Raw genomic sequence first — 20,991 nt, 5'->3', positions numbered from 1 at the left:
CACTTGCACTTTATTAATTTATAAGTTTCTTGCCCACAGTGATTCTTGTATCGTTTCATGTAAGTTATAGCAGAAATTTCAACCAGGGGTGTAGCAAGGATACAAGTGTCCCTAGGCCCCTGAGGGAGGGGAGCCTGCTTGCTGGATGAGAGCTCACTCTGGGATGTTGTATGAATATAGGAGAGGACTGTAGTAGGTATATATGAGTGCATAGAACGGTTTCTGAGCCAGGGGGATGCATGCACGAGAAAGAGAGAACGTGTCTGCATGTGTCTGGGGAGTGTGTGATGTTGTTGGCACATGAAAGGACATGCAGAAAATGTTTCGTTTTTCACCATGTCCTTAGAGTTTTGCAGCAAAGATATGGGGTAGGGGGCAGAAGGTGGGAGGAGAGGCCAGGGGCCTTCCCCGCCTCTTGTCCCAGAGCAACCCTGCTACGCCCCTGATTGCGACACATTACAACCGTACACATGCCTTCACACACACTGCTAGAGGAGTCGTTTTCTTTTATAAGAGCTTTATTTATTGAATTGGTTTATGTTCACAGCCTTTCTCTTCCTGTGTTAACCATGTTCTTCACCAGAAGGCCCCGTCCACCCTAAGTACTGCTCCCTAATGGTTTTTTGGGCTTGTGCGAAGCTTCTGCAAAGCTGAATTCTCTGCGCCAGCCCCCCAGCACCATACAGTGCTGTGCCCAGTGCCAGGCACTCCTCGAAGGGAGACAGAGCCCATTTGAGCCCTTGCACTATCTTGGAAGGTGTGCACGGAGTGCTGTCCTAGAGCTCGGAAAAGAGGGCTCTTCCAGCACTGAGAGAAAAGCACAGTAGTACCCTGCAAAGGTCGGCACCGTGGGAAATGGCTCTCCTAGTAAAAGGGTGTCTGTTTTTTTAAAACCAAAATGGCCCCCCTACCTGAAAAAAGTGAAGAACACTGGACTAGACTGAGGAGGGGGTGTCCCTGCCCCAGGGCCACTGGACAGCAGAGCAAAGTTATTCTTTGATCACATTAGGCACAAAGTTAGGCTGGACGGCTGCAGCTAGTTCCTTGGCATACATCTCGTATCGCCCCGTCATCTGGAAGAAAGAATGGAGCTTTACTCTGCAACTTAATATTAGTCACTCTGAAGGACATCAGTAATAGCCATTTGAACCCTTGAGAGAGAGAGAGAGAGAGAGAGAGAGAGAGAGAGAGAGAGAGAGAGAGAGAGTGAGTGTGTGTGTGTGTGGTGTTTAAGAGAACTGTGATGGCCTTGCAGATAAGACCGCAAAAGTTAGTCTAAATTCTTACCTTGAAGTTCCACTTGTCAGCAACCTGCCTGCAGAGGTTCAGATCCATCTGGGCTACCAAAAGCCCATCCTGGGTACGGGAGAGTCCAGGGGTTCGACTCCCGTCCGGGGCAGCCACATAACTTGAACCATAAAAATATCCCAAGTCATGGTGGGCTTCAAAAAAGAGCAAACAAAAAGGTCACAAACCAGGGAATTAATATAATGTAACATGCTGCAAACATTGCATAGTCTAAAGAGTTTTTTTGCTCTCTTTTCCTGTCACCTGTACACTTCTGAGGCAAGGCAGAGACAGGTTTATGGAGACTGTGGTTCTGATAAGAACACAAAGCCCTTGTTTAAAATGGCGACTATTGCTAGCAGCGTCAGAGTGAGCCTCCCACACCGCCAGGAGCCGAGCTACAAGCACAGGGCTGGGCTGGGTGAAATAAGGCTCAGCAGTCGGCTTCATAAAGGTCAGGCTAGGAGGCTGAATAAATTGTAAACAGTCACAGAAACTCTGCTTTCACGGTGTCGCATTCTGCTCTCCCACTCTCTCGCTCCTCCAGTAATGCATCCAGTTCTGTCATCGTGAAGCTTCCTTACCCCACAGTTGAAGTCCGGCACTTAGCAGCACAAACCCCAAGCCTGACTAGTTGGCAAGTGGGCCAGAGAGGCATCACAGGATTGGGGCCAGTTCAAGCCAACGGTCAAGTTCAAAGGGCTCAAGGGTCAAGGTCAAGCTCAAAACCGCAGATATGCGCAACACATGCTACCGCGGATATTGAATCTGGTGCTTGTTTTTAAGCCGTGGATGTGCAAAACTGCAAATACTGAAACCGCAGTTAATGAGGTCTGCCTGGATATAATTACCCCACCACTAAGAGCTTCAGTCCTGCCCGGGGTTGACTCAGAAAGCCTGGGGCACGAAGCAGGGAAGAACTGCCCCAGACGCCCAAGAAGGATCCCTCCCGAAGAAGAAGAAACAAAGAAAGAGACCTACCATCCCCACCATCTCCGGATGTGAAAGGATTTGGATACACCTCCTGTCGAAAACACAAGTGTGCACAGTGAACAGGAGATGGCACTGCAGCTCCACTCCCGGCTGCGTCTCCCACCCCACCCTTGGAAAAAAACTAGATTAACAGCAGTCACACACAGAAGCTTTGGCTGCCCAGCAATCATTCCACCTCTAAGGCGGCACATCTGGCTTTTGAGTTGGGCACCGCTTGCACACTCTAGCACGGTCTGTCTTCCATAGTTCTTGACAGCTAATCCGGAGAGGCAAGGCTTTCTGTAGGCACCAGACACTCCATCCTGGACGGGCAAAGAGAAACCTTTTGCTGGTGACACTTTTTACTCGAGCCACCTCGCAACTCCAGGATCGCCAGACAACCGAGGAGAGTCAAAGGCATCCCCCTGCTCGCTGCCAAAGAGCTTGCTGGGTTGCTGTAGAGCGGGCCTGCTCAACTTTGGCCCCCCGACCCTGCTGTTTTTGGACTACAACTCCCATAATCCCCAGCCACAGTGGCCAATAGCCAGGGATTGTGGGAGTTGTAGGCAGGTGCCACACATGCCCAGAGAGCCAGGGAGATATTGCAGGGAAAGCCTGGCTCCTGGCAGTCCTGGACCAACACCAACCTCCTCAGGGCTACTGCCTGGCCCTGCATGGCCACTCTGCAGTCCCTTAACAAACAGTAGCCTGCAGCATGTAGCGGGGAGAGAAGCGGTGGACAAGCTTCCTTGCATGCAAATCTCTGCCCAGCCTGTCTGCTTGGAACCATATTTATTTATTTTCTGTATTTATTTAACTAACATGTTTTTTTATACCACCCAAAACGAGTATCTCTGGGTGGCTTTACAATAAAAACAGTACACATTAAAACAGAATCAAAGCAATTTAACAGAATGTTAAAAACTGCAAATCTAATTAAAAGCCTGGGTGAACTGATGTTAGGAAATGTTTCCCTTCGCAGTTGCTGGAGTATCCCGAAGCAGCACTGCCACAGCCTGTATTTCCCTTTCCCCAACTTCCTTACCAGGCACAGTGGAGAAGAGAAGCAGAGAGACCCCTTTGGGTAGAAAAGCAGCTCATGCACTGCAGGGATGGAACCCGGGACCTCCTGCATGGGAAGCAGATGTCCCGCCCCTGAGGGGGATCTCTGACTGCAGACAGTGCTCACCCACGTAGTCCCCCATCCAAATGCAAACCAGGGCAGATGCTGCTTAGCAAAGAGGGCAGTGCACCACCAAGACCAGCGCTTCCGACCCGTCTTACCGTTCCCACTCGATTGATGGCACAGGTGAAGCAGTGGCTGGCAATAGCTGCGTTTCTTGCTTCGATGGGCCACATGCATTCACTGAAAATACAATGTTAAAAGGCACGTGAGAGGAAGGCACAGCTCTGGCTGCCTCACCTGGCAGATGCCATTCTGCAGCCCACCTTCTCTCTGCTTCCTTTCAAGACTGACACACAGTCCAAAGAGGTCCCACCCGGGGTGTGTGTGTGTGTGTGTCTCGGGGTCTGCTTCCTCCTCATTAATATGGAGCACAATCCCGTCAGAAAGTTCCCCTTCGGAAGCCTCACTCCTACGAGCCTCGCTCTGCCTTTTTTTGGTTAAAAATAAATAAATCAGGGAAGACACACACGGCCGCATGCAGCATCCAGTTTGGTTGTGAGCCTGGGCTAAGAACAGGTTCTTGGAAGAGGCCCTGGTGCAAATTAAACCGGAGGGAGGAGGGGAGAGGAAGAAAAGGGACGGCACGTGCACGGATGCAGAGGGGAAAGGAGACTGCAGATGCTGGCTTGTCATTTGCAGAGATTGTTTGCAGTCGAGGATCTGAGAAGTCTCTTCCTGCCATTGAAATTACCCCCTCATAAAGCAATCAAGCAATCAAGGAAAGAGCGTGAGCAGGCCAATAATCCAGCCACATTAAAATAACCCAGAAACGTCAGGAAACTCTTCGAAAAGGTCATCCATGCTGGTTCCCTTTGTGCTGGGCCCTAAGCAACTCTACATAGGAACATAGGGAGCTGCCATATACTGAGTCAGACCCTTGGTCCACTGAGTTCAGGATTGTCTTCACAGACTGGCAGCGGCTTCTCCAAGGCTACAGGCAGGATTCTCTCTCAGCCCTATCTTGGAGATGCTGCCAGGGAGGGAACTCAGAACCTAGATGCTCTTCCCAGAGTGGCTCCAACCCTTAAGGGGAAGATCTTCCAGTGCTCACACTTCGTCTCCCATTCAAATGCAACCAGGGCAGACCCTGCTTAGCTTGGGGAACAAGTCCTGCTTGCTACCACCAGACCAGCTCTCCTCACTTTGAATGTGGAAGAGAACTTAACTTTGATTGGATTGTGTCCAGTGCTCAAGCTTGAAATTAGGGGCTCTCAAACTTGGGTGGGCCCCCAGATGTTACTGGACTACAACTCCCATCAATGGCCACGCAGCTGCCTCCGGCAATATGCCGTTTGCAGCACCTTGGCAATTCAGATAATTGTTACACAGAAACACCTGAAATGCACCTTACGGATACAAAAAATATTTATATACCTCTTTTCAACAAAAGTTTTCAACAAAAGTGCTTTACATAGAAATAAAGTAAATAAACAAATAAAATGGCTCCCCTTCCCCCAAAGGGCTCACAATCTAAAAAAGAAACACAAGATGGACACCAGGAACAGCCACTGGAGGGATGCTGTGCTGGGGATGGAGAGGGCCAGTTGCTCTCCCCCTGCTCAATGCAAGAAAATCAAAAGGTGCCTCATTGCTCAGTTAGCAGTGGACATTAGTCCAAAGATAAAGATTTGAGGGCGGCCCGGGATAACCAGCCATGGTGTGCCGATTTCTGCAATGACCTAACATGATTTCGACTTCACCTGAGGGTCCCAATCGTGGCAGAAGGGTTGAAAATGACCTCCGCTCCGTTCAAGCTGTACATGAGCCAGTTGAGTGGATGATGGCGCCCAAAGCAAATGTTCACAGCGATCTTCCCAAACGGGGTTTGGAACACGGGATGCCCTCTGTCCCCTTCCATGTAATATGTCGACTGCAAAACGGAAGAAGCCGGTCAGGGCTGAACGAAACCTCACACACCCACACAAAGAGTTGAAACACGCTTCTATTACACACAGAAATTGATATAAGCCCAAGTAAGTGGCCAGGGGGTTGATTTAGAACAGATCACCACCACTGCTAATAGTATTTATATGCAGCGTTCTGTTGGGTCCTCAAAGCGGTTTAGAGGCGAGATCATAAGCCACCTTCCCAGCCTTAAGCAAGAATTCACCCCCAATTCCAGACTGGCGTTCTGCACTGAAGGCCACTGTGGCTGGGGATGATGGGAGTTGTAGTCCAACACTGGGGAACCCATATCCGAGAACCCCTGGCTTAGGCATGATGGGGGTCCTAGGTATCACGGAGTGGCATGTCCCTTGCGGACACGGCTTTACAAACCAGCAAGAGCTCCCACTTTCTCACAAGCAGAGCCACCACTCACTTCATTGAAGTCTCCCACCCTTGGGATGTGATTCTTCCGGCTTTTCCCAAGGACCGCACCAGAGTTGGAAATCACCACTGCCGTGTTCCACAGGGTCCCTCCGTGCGCATCGTCTCTTTCCAAGATTGGAGAGACAACCACCATATTGTGCTTCCTGGCCAGCTGCAGACATAAAAAAGAACGCCTGTAACACACTTACTCCTGTAATAACTAACACCCCATGGCAAAAGAGGAATGAGTTCTGTTTGTATTCAAAGCCACCCGAGAAACTCCTGGTCTGGAGGAGCGCTCACACGCAGCAGGGACCTCCTGCAGAGTGCAGACACAGGAAGCTGCCATATACTGAGTCAGACCCTTGGTCCCTCTAGCTCAGGATTGTCTACCCAGACTGGCAGCGGCTTCTCCAAGGTCGCAGGCCGGCGTCTCACCCAGCCCTATCTGGAGAGGCTGCCAGGGAGGGAACTTGGAACCTTCTGCAGATGCTCTTAAGAGTTCAGCTCCCCCTTCCAGATGCAGAACCCCGTAACAAGGAGTGGCAGCAGAAAAGGAACAGCAGCAAATGAACAAAACTCCACTCATGCTTTTAAGAACATAGGAACAGCACTGTTGGATCAGGCCCAAGAAGGCCCATCTAGTCCAGGATCCTGTTTCACACAGCAGTCCACCAGATGCCTCCGAGAAGCCCACAGGCCAGAGGTGAGGGCATGCCCTCTCTCCCACTGCTGTTCCCCTGCAACTGGCACTCAGAGGCATCCTGCCTCTGAGGCTGGAGGTGGCCTATAGCCACCAGACTAGTAGCCGCTGATAGACCTGTTCTTCATGAATCTCTAGATCGAAGCCTCCTCCTCCTCCTGAGATAAGAGACGCAGCACTAAATCAGCCTTCTACAGATCTACTTTAATCACTGGAAGCCTGGAACTGCCTTTTCCAGAGAAATTATAATATTGTTTTCAGAATTTAGATGCTGTGCTTTTTTCAAAAGAAAAGGCCAATATAATAGCTTGTATTATACTGCCCTTGGGCCCTGGAGAGTGTATTTTGCATTACATTTCAGCACCAATCACTCATGTCTTTCTTGATCCAATTACATTTTCTCTTCCTTCCCCTGGTGTCATTTTACTTTCTCATATGCCTGAATGTTTACCACAACATCCACCATGATGTCATTAATCTCACATTGAGAATCGCCCCACACTTGACCCACGTTAAGAGTGAAAACGACAGGATGGCAAGAGACATAAACGGAGGCACTTCAGTTCCTTCAGGGCCATAAAATAAGACAACAGGCTGCATGAACAAATTATTTCCCAGAGAACAAGAAGCTTCAAGAGGACAAGGAAGCTAGTAATTTACGGAAAATGGTAAAAAGGCAAAAACAACAGAAATTGTTCTGTCCAAGAATTCTCTGGGGACACACGTACTTACAATCACCACAAATGGCACGACTCACTGATTTACAGGGAGCAACATCCACCAAGTTTTCCATTACAAGCCTCCTCAAAATGGCCAGGAAATACACAGGATCAAAACCATGTTGGTCAACCACGGCTTGTTAAGTAGACAGGTAGCTGCTCACCCCTGCTCCAAGAGAGTGTCATACTCCCCCAAGCTGGCAGGCACCCATCAGTGGAAAGCACACCATGAATGCAAGGCAGTAAGACGTGATATATGGCACACTGTCTATTTTGACACAGACCTAGTAAGCATTAGGAGGGCGAAAGGAGTTTGGAAAATGACAAAGGGGCATGAATTTAGCTCTTCTACCTGCTGGCAAAACATTGTCGTGGGGCCATCTTCTGCCGACTCCGCAAATTCAGTCCAAGGAAGCCTCTCTCTCGTACAGAAAGCAAAAGGCATGGCTGTAAAAACACCATCATGAAAAATTAGCACAGAGTTTTCATCACAGACCATCTCTCTATGGGGCAGAAGAGGTCTGCTTTGGTTAAACTAAAGTTTTGGTGAAGCAGGTTCTGCCATGGAAAATAATCACTGCCACATCCTTGGATTCTGGTGGGTCAATCATATACCTACCTTCCTTGTCCAGACTGAATCGTCCGTACCGATATGAAACTCCGTCCTAGGCTGCCTTTTCACAGTGCCAACGTGCTTGAGAACATGTTTTATTGAAGCCCAGATGCAGTTTTCTTGAAACTAGTGAGGAACAATTTTAACAGAGACCTCTTGGAAGTCTTGAGTATGGCCACTGCCCTTGAAAAAGGCCTTTTGGGCTGAAACAGATTGGGCTGTTATAAAACACATTCTCAAGCATCCTGAGAAGGGCGTGGTCTTTTCTTGTGGGCATTCTGGTGGATGCTTCCTGGGTTTTTTGTGCTTTCTGCATTTTCACCATGTCACTCAGAAGCATAAATGGCAGCCCTGTTCTTGGTGCCCTATCTCATTAATTTCTCTCTTGCTCAGAGTGGCTAAGAGAATTTTTAAAACACAACTCACTCCACGCCTCTTGGAAGCAGACGATGTTGACCCCACACATGGCTGCCACGTCCACAATCTCTTCTATGTGCTTGTGTAGCGCGGCTACCTAGGCAGAAGAAGCACAGCTGTTAAGGTCTCTATACACAATACAGTTCTGATACATCCACCGTTACTCTCATTTTGCCTCCCAAATTTAACCACAATCGGACTCCCAAGCTGAACTTCTGCTGGATTTGTAGAGGCCAGGATGTTCTGATGAAGCTGATGTTACTTTTTAAACTCTCAGGCAAGTGTGCAGCAGCTACCCACGACATGGCTAGATTTTGTGCAGCATTATGTAGAGTGATATAGCAGCAGGGCTGACAAATCCCCAACTGACTAGATCTATCAAGTCTCCAATACAGTGGTAACACCTTATGTTCATAAAATGTGAGAGTTTCCTTGATAACTGGATTTGATTATATATCTCTGCCTGTTACATATTTTGTTGCTGGTCACAGACTGTAAAAAAGAACTGGCTGGCTGAACTTACGCTAGCAATGGCCAGCTCCAGAACTGGAAGGAAAAGGGATGGACCTTCCCAGCCAGGCTGTTTATAAATAAATAATTTATAAATTTATTTATAAATAAATAAATTGGCTGCCTGTCCCCAAAGATCATGCAGTCTAAGAAAGAAACACAAGACACCAGCAACAGCCACTGGAGGGATGCTGTGCCGGGGTTGGATAGGGCCAGTTGCTCTCCCCCTGCTAAATAAAGAGAATCCTTCCCCACTTTAAAAAGGTGCCTCTTTGCTCAGTTAAGAGGGGTTCCCCATGAAACTGATTGCCAAGAAATTTAGGACCAACAAAAGGAAGTATTTTTTCACACAACGCATAATCCGCTTGTGGAATTCTCTACCACAAGATATGGTGACAGCCAACAACATGGATGGATTTAAGAGGGGTTTGGATAAATTCATAGAGGAGAGGTCTATCAATGGCTACTAGTCTGAGGGCTATAGGCCACCTCCAGCTTCAAAGGCAGGATGCCTCTGAGTACCAGTTGCAGGGGAGCAACAGCAGGAGAGAGGGCAGGCCCTCACCTCTTGCCTGTGGGCTTCCAGTGGCATCTGGTGGGCCACTGTGTGAAACAGGATGCTGGACTAGATGGGCCTCCTTGGGCCTGATCCAGCAGGGCTGTTCTTATCTGAAGATATGAAGATGACATGGCAAACAACAATAGCTTGTGACTATAACCAAGTTGTAAAATTTATTACAGCCAAATCATCGCTGGACAAAGGCCCAATTACCAGACTCTCATCCCTCCGCACTCTTCCGCTGGGCTGCCTCAGCAATGTTCTATGGGGGAGCCAACGTAGCCCAGAAGGGAGTGGCCGAAACACTCTGGAATTCATTTATTACAGAAACACAACAGTCCTATCTGAGACATCAGCCTGGAAATCACACTAGCTGAATCCTGATGATGGAGACAAGCCCTGCAGTACCACATTAAGTGGTTAGAAAAACAAGTTCATCATTCCAACAGTTTGGGAAGCAACAAAGGAGATTATATCCTGCACAACCCCTGCTGTCTCCCAGACTGATGAAGTTTAAGCTGCAAGCACCATCAGGAACAGAGGACGCTGCCCTTTCCAGAGTCAGAACACTGGTCCAGCTAGCTCAGTCCCGTCTACACTGACTGGCAGCAGCTCTCCAAGGTTTCAGGCAGGAGTCTTTCCCCGGCCTACCTGGAGAAGCTGCCAGGAACCTTCTGTGTGCAAAGCAGATGTTCTACCATTGAGCTGAGGTCCCATCCCCTAAGGGGGATATCTTAAGAGCTCGCATGTAGTCACCCATCCAAATGCAAACTAGGGCAGACCCTGCTTAGCAAAGGGTCTCATTACCACAAGACCTGCTCTCCTCCCCAGCCCAGCTCCCCACTGTTTATTTGCCCTCCTGACCCAGCAGCCACGGATTCGCTATCCCTCCACCCCCCACGGGACGGAGCCCCCGCAAATAAGAGGGTTCTCCTGTACGTGCTTAGCTTGCAGCAGCCGTTCCCCTGACGAGCAGTAAATGGTACCTGTTCAGCAACTGGTGCATCGGTGGGAAGCACAATCTTATTCTGAATCAGTCCCACTCGGACAACACGTGGCGGCCTCAGCTGTTCTGGTTCAGCTTCAAACCCGTAACCTTGTAGTTCAAAGCTTCTTTCCGCAGCGGCTGACGCAGCGACAGAAGACAGATCAAGTGGCCTAGAGAGGAAAGAACGTGAAAGGGCAAAACTCCGCCAGCTTCCTCCTGCACCAGACAGGCTGTACGCATTTGGCACAACCAGACTCTTCGTGTCCAGAACTGTGTGCCTTGAAGGCTAAGCAAACTCTCTGGAGTGAAGATGTTAGCAAAGACACTGGCAGCCAGCATGGTGTCGTGGCCTTGGACTAGGACTGAGGAGACCCAAATTTAAGCCCCCATTCACTGGGTGACTCGAGGCCAGTCACAGATCTGGAGAGGTTCATCTGCAGTTGCCACCAAACCGTCTGGCAGTTCTACTCGGGGACAGGCCTTCTCCGTTGCTGCCGCTGGACTTTGGAATGCGCTCCCTGTTGAAATCAGAGCCTCCCCATCTCTGGCAGCTTTTAAAAAGGCACTGAGGACACGTTTAGTCACCCAGGCTTTTAATTAGATTTATAGCTTTAATATTTTAAATATTGAGTTTTCAATGTTTTCAATGTTTTCAATTGATTTGATGTTTTAAATTATTTTAATTGTAAACCTCCCAGAGATGTAAGTTTTGGGCACTGTAGACATATTTTAAATACATACATACATACATAAAGAAATAATCTCTCAGCCTAGCCTACCTTACATGGTGGTTGTGAGAAGAAACATAACCATGCACACCATTCTGGGCTCCTCAGAGGAAAAGTGGGATATAAATGGAATGATAAATGAATAAATAAAAATGTTACCACTTGCTTGTACCTTCACACACCCCTTCTTGTTAAGGTGGCTACGTTTTGCAGTGGCCAGTAAGATTAGACGCAATTTGTTTATAGATGATTTTGACCTCTAAAAGATTTTAGGTTATTGTTAGCAAACTGCTGTATTTTTTATGGTTGTGAAGATCTGTAGGTTGGTTAGAGGGTGGGACTGTTATACTGTTTTGTTTTTTGTTTCTGGCCACTGACCAAAATAAATATTGACTGACTAAGCAGACCCCCATCAACGAAGAGTAACTGTTTGTTACAGCTTCCATTTAATAAGAAGTCACATCCAGAACATATTTATCCCCAATGGAATGTGCCCTTTGTCCAGGCCTGTTCTGCATGACCTGCCACTTGATGCAGCACTGTCCTAGTACACAGAAACTTTGTGATTCACTCGTGGAACTCTGAACCAAGCTTTGGAACAGTTCTAGCAGAGTCGCATAATTATTGGAGAAACCAAGGCACCCACTGGAGAGGTTTGTTCTGCAGGCAGCTTACTATGGTGGGTAATACCTTGGGGCTTCTGCCGTGGTTGTGACATTGCATGTGAGTCCACATAAAGGGGCTTCGCTGTGCTTTACCTCTATTTTAAATGGTTTTGTGTTAATGTTTTTGGTGTTTTTAGATTGTGAACCACCCAGGGTCTTCTGTATCGCTCAGTATAAAAATGAGTTAATTAAATAAATACGTTGAGCTGGACTTTATGGCTTTGGGGTCTTCTTCGGCATCCAGGAAACCTTGAATTTAAAAACCCGGGGAAATGGGGTTGCCTTAACCTAGCCGTCTTGCTTGCACAACCCCAAATCACAGGTTGCAGGCAGGAGTCTCTCTCTCGGCCCTCTCTGGAGAGGGAACTTGGGACCTTCTGCAGTCAGGTGCTCTTCCCAGAGCCGCCTCCCCCCCATTCCCTAAGGGGGAGATCTTCCAGGGGCCACACGTGTAGTCTCCCATCCAAATGCAAACCAGGGCCGACCCTGCTTAGCAAAGGGGGGCATTCGTGCTTGTGCCAGGTTGGCCGCCTCTGCTGGAGCTGGACTTTAAGGAAAGGGATGGGATCCTCCTCCTGCTCCTCCTCCTGTGGCTCCTGTATTGATCCAAGGCACGCCGAGCCGGGAGGAGAGTCAGCACAGCACCAGCATACCCAGGACAGTCCTGCGAACCCTCCTGAGCATGCGCGCCGCGAATGGGTGCCGCGAAGCCTGCTGGGAACTGTAGTCCTGACTCACCTAACGGCCTCCCCGTAGAGGATCCGCTTCACTTCTCCGAGCTCGGCGGAGGGCAGGTGCCGTTCCAGGCAGCGCTCCACGGAGTCCAGGCCGGCCGCCATCCTCCTCGCCGGCCAGAAGGAGACGACAAAAAGAAGCGAGAGGCCGCTGACCCTTTACCCGGCCGGGCCCAGCCGCCGGACAGATGCCCTCAAGGGGGCGGTGCTCTCTGAGGGCTTTCTCGTGATTGGTGGGAAGGCGGGGGGAGCGGCGGTGTTCGCGGACGCCTCGCTCGTGATTGGTGGGAAAGAAAGGGGGAGGGGTGGTGTTCGCTGAGTGCTCGCTCTTGATTGGTGGAATAGGCGAGCGGCCCCTGTTGGCGGGAAGCAGCGGCCCAGAGAGCACGCGCGGAGCAGCCCCTGCGGGGCGGGCGGGAAGCCCCGTCTCACCTGGGCTCCACCCACTCCGTCCGTCAGGCGCCTGCGCCACCAGGTGTGACCCGTCTCCGCATCATGTCCTTTTCAGGCATAGAAGCCTCACCTGTACACTGTAGGGCAGGGCTATTTATTTATTTAGCGCATTTTTATACCGCCCCAACCCCGGGTCTCAGGGCGGTTAACCTTGCAAAAAAAAAAAAAACCCTCCTCCAAAATGTGGTTGGACTACAACTCCCATCACCCCCAGCCACAGTTGCTGGGGGTTGATGGGCTTTGTCGTCCAATCCCATCAGGGAGGGGTCTATGGTTAAGGTGCTCTGCTGTAGGGAGTTCCCACCCTGTGGTAGGACTCCAGATGTGGATGCACTGCAACTCCCATCAGCCCAAGCACAATACACTGTTGCTGGAGATGATGGGGACTGTAGTTCATCCACATCTGGCGTGCCACCACAGGGTGGGAACCCCTGTAAAAGCACAATTGGAAGGCGTCTGCCTGGGTTAGTAGCATAGAAACACCAATCTAGGGGAGGAAAAATTGCCTTCTGCAAGCATGCAAGCTTTCTATCCTAAATAGTGTGGTGGGCAGCATCCATTGACTCCAGGGATGATCTTCTACAATAATATACACCCACACCTTTATTTATGTCAATTTCCTGGGGGACAAAATACAAATAATATCGCTATCCCAACCACCAGCTCTCAAACCACTTATCTTTGCCAAACCAACAAAATAAACCAGTTCTAAACCAAACAGGTTTGTTGAAAATACAACCGTTGATCCAACCATTTAATGACTTAGAACCTCTTAGACCTTGTAACTGGATACAATCAGATCACACCCAAGTTTGCTGGCCATGGGAACATGCCATTCTATTCCCTCCACAATGATGAAATTAGTTTTGGGGTACACAACCCACACACCCCAACAGGAAAAGCAACAGCCCAAGCACCTGAGCTCCCAAAAAAGCCACTTGTTCAGCTCTAGCAAATTCGGCCGATTTAGTTTTGTGTAAATCACCTTGAGTACAGTACATAAACCCCATTAATCAAATAGCCAAATAAGATGGCACAGTGAACCTTCCATTCATTTCAGTAGTTCTAACCTAGAGCCACAGCCTTGAGTCAAATCTCTCAAATTATAAGAGATTACTTAGGAAAGCATTTGCACTGATGGGAAAACCATTGCTCTGCACAGAGAGGAAACAGGCAACTTTTCCCTACAAGGTCATGTTTGCCATTACATGGACCTTTCACAGTAGTTTGACACATTACAAGTGCCAGAAGCCATAATGATTAACCATGTTCTCTCAAGTTGGTTTGGAGAGCCAGGTTATCACTGGAAAATCATCCCAGAGCCAGCAAGAATCCATCTTCCACGCGAAGAACAGTTCAGACAAAATAAGCAGCTTTTGTACCCAGCTCATCTTAGACAAAAACATCTACCATAAATAAAGACTAGTTATTCTAGTAGGTACACGAAGAGGCCACCCTAGACATCCAATTATTTCCACTTGTCCACAGTTATTTGTGACTGTAGACAGTTTTCTCAAGTGAACTTTGTGTGCTTTTATTCCTGCTTTGAGGAGAATATAAACTCTGCCCCTGAGCAAAACATACAAGCTACATATTGTATAGACACCTATCTATACAATATACTATTAACAGATCTTTACATTATCTCCTTTACTAAGCAGACAGTACTTGGAGCCTGCTCCCAACAAGCTTTTTGAGTTAAATATTAACCCTGTTGAATAAAACTCTGTCGAGAAAGAATGACTAATCTTTAACTTGAATCCAAATAAAAAGAATCCATGGGTAATCTACTTTCCCATCAGGACCTTAACATGTAAGCTTTTTGTTTCACCCAGCTGTGCATTCTTTGATCCGCCAAGTTGGTGAAAAGTACAGAGGACAGAGACAGGATGTAATCAAGGGAGAATTTACATCCAACTCAATCCCATTGAAATAAATGGGACTTCACCTTAATTCACCACCGCATTAAACTGTCACTTAATGAATGAAGGATGCGAGAATGAATGAGACAGCCTAGAATAAAAGGGAGGGGGTGTTAAAGAAAAGTGTTTGCAAAAAAAATCTGCAAAAGAGGCGAGGCAGCATTGGTGGTGTTCAGCAAGGGGGGTCCTCACATCCCACCCCACAGAGGTGCTCTTACCCCTGGACTTCCGGGCCGATGCCCAGGGCCTCCACAGCTCCTGGGGGCTCCCAAACCCTCTTTAGTCTGTCCTGGTAGTGTGGTTACCTGGTGGAGCAAGATGATGCTTAATTTGCAGGGGAGGGGGGCCTCCAAAGGCCTTTAGGTCCAGGCTCCAAAATGACCTAGGTGCACCTCTGCCCATTGTAGCAGGTTTCTCAAACTATACCAGCATTACTAGAGTTGTAGAAGTGTGGTCAAAGCAGTCTCCAAGAAGTGCCGAAACTCACACCTATTTGCTAGAATACCCACTAGAACCTACATATAACACTGCCTCAAAGGTGAATACGTTGACCAAACTATCTATTTATCACGAGAAAATACCCCAACTGCTTACTGGAACGTGCAAGATAATAATATCACTTTCTCTGGTTATACATTAACTAAAGAAGAGAGAAGTGTACTGTGACGCGGCTGGTCCTTTTGCCCTGCAAAATCATGCGAGAAGCCACAACTATGTGGTGATCGTGAAGCATTTTCCCCATCTTTTGTGACTTGAAGAAACAGATCATGACAAGTATACATCCAGGAAGACAGTCCATAGACAAAAATAGTCATGGAAATCCCCTGATGGGCATTATCCAAAACATACATTGATGTCTGCCTTTCCTTTTACTATACCTTAGAAATATTGATATGTTCCTTAACTGGGCTCATTGGAATCCACTACAATTTCAATTATTCCCATACTACAATCAACCCTTTACTTATTCCTAGACCTGTGTGTGTGTGTGTGTGTGTGTGTGTGTGTGTGTTTAGATCATCATTCTATTAAGACATGGTCACCTCCAAACCATGCAATGATTGTAGATCTGTATGTACTTACCATTATTCACACAATGATTAATAGGCATACAGCAGCACACACCATTTGTATATTGTTTTTAAGTTGCCCAGTCCCTGTGCTGCTGTTGTTTTTAACTAGAACACATGTATATTTTATTTATTTATTTATTTATTTATTTATTTATTTATTTATTTATTTGATTGATTTATATTCCACCCTTCCAAAATGGCTCAGGGCAGTTTACGACAGGAAAACATATATATTTCATTGTGTGATAAATATAATATAATATATTTTTTGTTGTGTAAACATATATATTTTGTTGTGCGAATAACTGTATGAGCAAACAAAACCGTGCCATTGACACCAGATGATAATGCGCACATTATTTCTTTATTTAGCACATTTCTATACCGCCCCATATACAAATCTCCAGGCGGGTTTCACATGGGTTTTAAGCATCTCATCCTATGAAGGCCTTGGAAAGGATATTTAGATGCCGTGATGTGTCTATACCTACAAAGATTAGAATCGTTCGGACAATGGTTTTTCCCATGACGCTCTATGGATGCAAAAACTGGACTTTGAAGAAGTAAGATAGAAAAGGTATTGATGGTTTTGAACTTTGGTGCTGGAGAAGACTTTTGAGGAGAACATGGACAGCCAGGAAAACAAACAAATGATCATAGAACAAATCAACCCAGAATTTTCACTCAAGGCACAAATGACCAGGCTCAAACTATCATACTTCGGACACATTATGCAAAGATCCAGCTCCCTTGAGAAGTCCATCATGCTGGGGAAAGTTGAAGGAAAGAGAAGAAGAGGATGACCAGCAGCAAGGTGGATGTTACGACAGCAATGAATTCACCCCCGAGAGAGCTTAAAGGCCAAGTTGAAGACAGATCATCCTGGAGGGAATCTATCTATGTGGTCGCTAAGAGTCGACACCAACTTGACGGCACTTAATCAATCAATCAAAACCTATATAGTGAGCACCATAATTAACCAAATTTCAGAGAGATCCATTCCGAGATACAACAGCTTAAAGAATTTCCCTTCTTGAGGGAAAAATCTCTTGGTTTGTAACTCCCCCATCTTTATGTGCACTTATAAAAAACCTTCCATTTTTCTTTTTCACCACTTCAAATGCTTCTAAATGTGGATATACTTAGAAGCTCGCCAGCCAGCCTTATATCCCAAGGGCCACTTCCAGCTTTGGATGACTTCCTAGAATTATTCTCAGTGGAGCTCTGGAAGCAAATCTATTCCAAAAGGCCTGTTTATGCTCTCAGCTTCGTTCACTCAATGGTGCATCTTCCGCAACAGAAGCCAGCAAGAAACCAGATTGCAAGCCTCACACCACAAAAAGCGGTGTAACCTGCAGTGTTTTGTGGCACTGAATCCAAACCACATTAGAGATCCGTTGTAAGGGGACAAGCCTCCTACAACGGGCAAATACAGCTATTTTTTTTGCAACAGACTTGTGAAGTTGTAGCACTATAACGCAAAGATAAAATCCGAAAGAAGGCATCAGAAATATGAATGGGAGCTTCCTTACAAGGCAGGGGCTGCGATTTCAGAACACAGGCGATACGGAAGCACACTTCAGAGACCCATTGCGGCACTGTGATAGCGTGCAATCTGGAAAGTGCCCTGGTCTTGTTTTGGTATCCAACTTCTGAAGGAGGTCACATAGCTGAACTCTTTCCTTAAGTCTGCCTTTCTATTCTTAGCCTGAACTTTCAGCAACTTCTCTTTTGATGGCTTGTTTGTTAGCAAAGTGGCCTTGTTCAAACTGCAGTACGTGCATAGGAAGTGGACTTTGTTTCAACTAAGATGAAGATGCCGGAGAGAGAAAATTACCCAGGGAAAGGAAAGATTTTTTTTTAATGCTTTTTTTTTTTTTTTTGAGACAAGATAAAACTGCAAACTTAACACAGCAAACAACAGAGAGGTTGATTCGTATGGGAAGCAAACTAAAGTTGTCCTCATTTTTACAGATTGAGGTTTGGTTAAAGAAATAAGCTAGCCAGTGGGCACAAAATTTTACCACTCAAAGTGAAACGTGAAAGATAACAAAACTGCTGTGCAGTCAAAAGGTGTGTAACCTGTGTACTCTCCAGGACGGAAAGGAAAATGAAGACTTCTAAAAGAAATGATCATTGCTGGACTTTTTATTAGGCAGTCATGGTCCACCTCATGGGGCTGATTTTGATAGAACACGAAGCATCTTTTTCCCTCCTCTGCAGCAAATAGAAGGAATTTGGGAGGGGGGATTAAAGTAGGGGAAACAAGGTCAAAAGCCTCCCCCAGCACTGCACCTTCAATCTAACCTTTCCCCCCTTGCTGCCACCACTGTTTTTAACCAATGAAAAAGAAGTTAGAAGATCGAATGTAACATCCACTTGCGTGTAGCATCCACTTTCACCCCTAAAAAAGTCACTGGGAAACAATCACTAAACAAACCAGGGCAGACCCTGCTTAGCAAAGGAGACAATTAATGCTTGCTAGCTTCCTTAAGTGGCACAGCGGGGAAATGCTTGACTAACAAGCAGAAGGTTGCCAGTTCGAATCCCCGCTGCTACTATATTGGGCAGCAGCGATATAGGAAGATGCTGAAAGGCATCATCTCATCCTGTGTGGGAGGAGGCAACGGTAAACCCCTCCTGTATTCTACCAAAGAAAACCACAGGGCTCTGTGGGCTCCAGGAGTCGAAACCGACTTGACGGCACACTTTACCTTTACCACAAAACCAGCTCTCCTCCCACATGTGATTCACGAACACAGACAGAACACAGACACCGTTTTCCCTAAAAGCATGTGGGGAAAGTCTCACAGGTACAGCAGCCGCCACTACCAGGACTGACAGTATTCAGAGGCGGATTCCTGTTGCCGAGGGTGGCAGCATCTCACCGATGTCTGTATTTGGGCTTCTTCAGCTTAGCTTCACTGCCAGGCTAGCGATGCGACATCCTGTCAAGCAGGGCCAAGCCCAATTACACTCCAAAAACAGCCGTACACTGAACCTGGCACTGTTGACCCCCATGTTTTGCCAAGAGGGATCGATGCTGGAAACAGGATATAAAAGAAATGAAACAGCAGCTTAATTGGCTTAACAGGAAAGTAGTTTGATGCATAGGAGAGGGCATTTCCAGGCCAAAGCATATTCGGAATTCTAAGACCTCCCAAGGCCAGACTGATGCAAGCACGCCATTGATCTCCTGGCAGCCTCTCCAAAGCAGAAACGACTCTTCAGTGGGCTGGATTTTCTCTCTCTCACACACACACACACACCCCACACATACACCCCATTTCACCCTTCTCTCTCTGCCCTGTTTCTTCGATGTGACTTGGCTGTTGTTTTTCACCACTGGATACAGAGAGGTCCCTGATAGGGGGTGGTCTGTAGCCTTGCCAACCAACCCACCCAGTTATTAGCCCACATACATTTTTACTAGCCCACACATACTGATGTTTGTCAATCGCCTGAAAGGGGGGATGGCAAAAAGAGAAGAAATAGCTCTCTTTCAGTTAACAGAAACTTCCCTCTGTTATTAACTGGAAGTTTTCCACACCCGGCTTTTAGTTAGAGTCTCCTCCAGAATGCAGGGGGTGCATTCACATTTCGGCCAAATTTACCCCAAAGTCCCTGCGAGCGATCAGGCAGGACTTCACACACAATTCGGGTTTTTCACTGCACATTAGAGTATAGCCCGATTTATATCTGGGGTGGTTTTGATTGTTTTTAATGTTGTTTTAGAGCATTGTTTTTTTAAAAAATATTAAATTGTTGTGTTTTCAATTTCTTGTTTTTGTTTTTAACTAATGTTTTAATGTTGTTTTTATCTGTTGTAAACCGCCCAGAGACATAAGTTTTGGGCAGTATAAAAATATGTAAATAAAATAAATAAATAAAATTAAACAAAACAATCCACTTTTTTCGTCCGTTTTTGGGGGCAACTTCAAATTCACGGTAAAGCCTCACAGAAAACCCACGGTAATGCCCGCTCTCTGGGAAAACTCCTGAAGGCAATAATTCTTATTTGCCATAGGTGATCAGGTGAATATCTAGTTGCAGACCCGGAAGGCCATGTGAGTCACCATCTTTACTTAACCTATGTCAGTTCTAGAAAACCAAGTGCTACCAAACTCAGTGGAGCTAAAGGAACATAACTGAGTAATGAGCAGAAAGAAATGGTTGCATGCAGAGCTGCTGTTTGGATTAGGGGGTTGAGGAAGTATCATCCGGAACCAGCCCCTAAGGACTAGTCGCCCCGAGAGCTTTCTCCTCTTCCGCCATGAATCTTGTCCAGTTCCCTTTTAAAGCCCTCTAGTGGCCATCAGTAAATAATACTGTGTTAATTATGCATCGCATGTTTTTTTAAAATAGTGCTTCCTTTGGTCGGTCGTGAATCTCTGGCTCAATTTCATTGGATGATCCAGATTCTAGTATTATGAGAAAGGGTGAGAAAATTATGAGAAAATCTCCTCTCTTTCTGTTTCCTCTCTTTTCTTTCTACTAGTTTTATTGAATGCTTTTTAGACATTCCTGTAGCTGATTTTGGTGCTGGTTTTATTCATGTTTTTGGTTTAAATTTTCTGAATACATATATGTGTTTCTTGGCTGCTGATGACCATATAGGAGACGTAAGCAGAAGAGCAATTCTTAAATCACAATAATTTGCATTTTCTGCCATAGGGACCGAGCGTCATTGGGTACGACTCAAGGGGACGTCAGTCTTCTAGCCAGAAGTTTATACAAGCTTCCTTACACGTCTCACCTGCAAAGATCAGGTAGATGGAGGGAAGAGAAGCTTCTGGAGCTTTGAGATCAAAAAATAAAGCACAATTAAAATGGGAGTCTGGGAGTCCGTGGGTCCATAGCCACCTAATGGCACAGCGGGGAAATTACTTGACTAGCAAGCCAGAGGTTGCTGGTTCGGATCCCTGCTGGTATGTTTCCCAGACTATGGGATTTGTGTGTTTCCTAGACTATGGGTGTTTCACAGACTATGGGAAACAGCTCTGTCGGGCAGCAGTGATACAGGAAGATGCTGAAAGGCATCGTCTCATACTGCACAGGAGGAGGCAATGGTCAACCCCTCCTGTATTCTGTCGAAGACAACAACAGCGCTCTGTGGGCGCCAGGATTTGACACCGACTTGACAGCACACTTT

General features: G+C 46.8%; 1 protein-coding gene across 1 annotated transcript; it reads right to left on the bottom strand.

The window, feature by feature from the left end:
* Nucleotides 1-497: 497 nt before the first annotated feature.
* Nucleotides 498-12,640, bottom strand: UPB1 (beta-ureidopropionase 1). Its single transcript, XM_053279699.1, has 10 exons — nt 12,396-12,640; nt 10,263-10,434; nt 8,217-8,304; nt 7,530-7,624; nt 5,766-5,927; nt 5,146-5,315; nt 3,544-3,625; nt 2,269-2,311; nt 1,288-1,442; nt 498-1,073 (listed from the first exon to the last, which is right to left on the bottom strand). The coding sequence occupies exons 1-10, from the start codon at nt 12,494-12,496 to the stop codon at nt 990-992; spliced, it is 1,152 nt and encodes a 383-aa protein (XP_053135674.1). The 5' UTR covers nt 12,497-12,640; the 3' UTR covers nt 498-989.
* Nucleotides 12,641-20,991: the final 8,351 nt, after the last annotated feature.

Source organism: Hemicordylus capensis, chromosome 15 (genome assembly GCF_027244095.1).
Source record: "Hemicordylus capensis ecotype Gifberg chromosome 15, rHemCap1.1.pri, whole genome shotgun sequence".
Classification (NCBI taxonomy): domain Eukaryota; kingdom Metazoa; phylum Chordata; class Lepidosauria; order Squamata; family Cordylidae; genus Hemicordylus; species Hemicordylus capensis.
The sequence above is the reverse complement of the archived record's forward strand: the minus strand, read 5'-3'. Positions and strand labels throughout refer to the sequence as shown.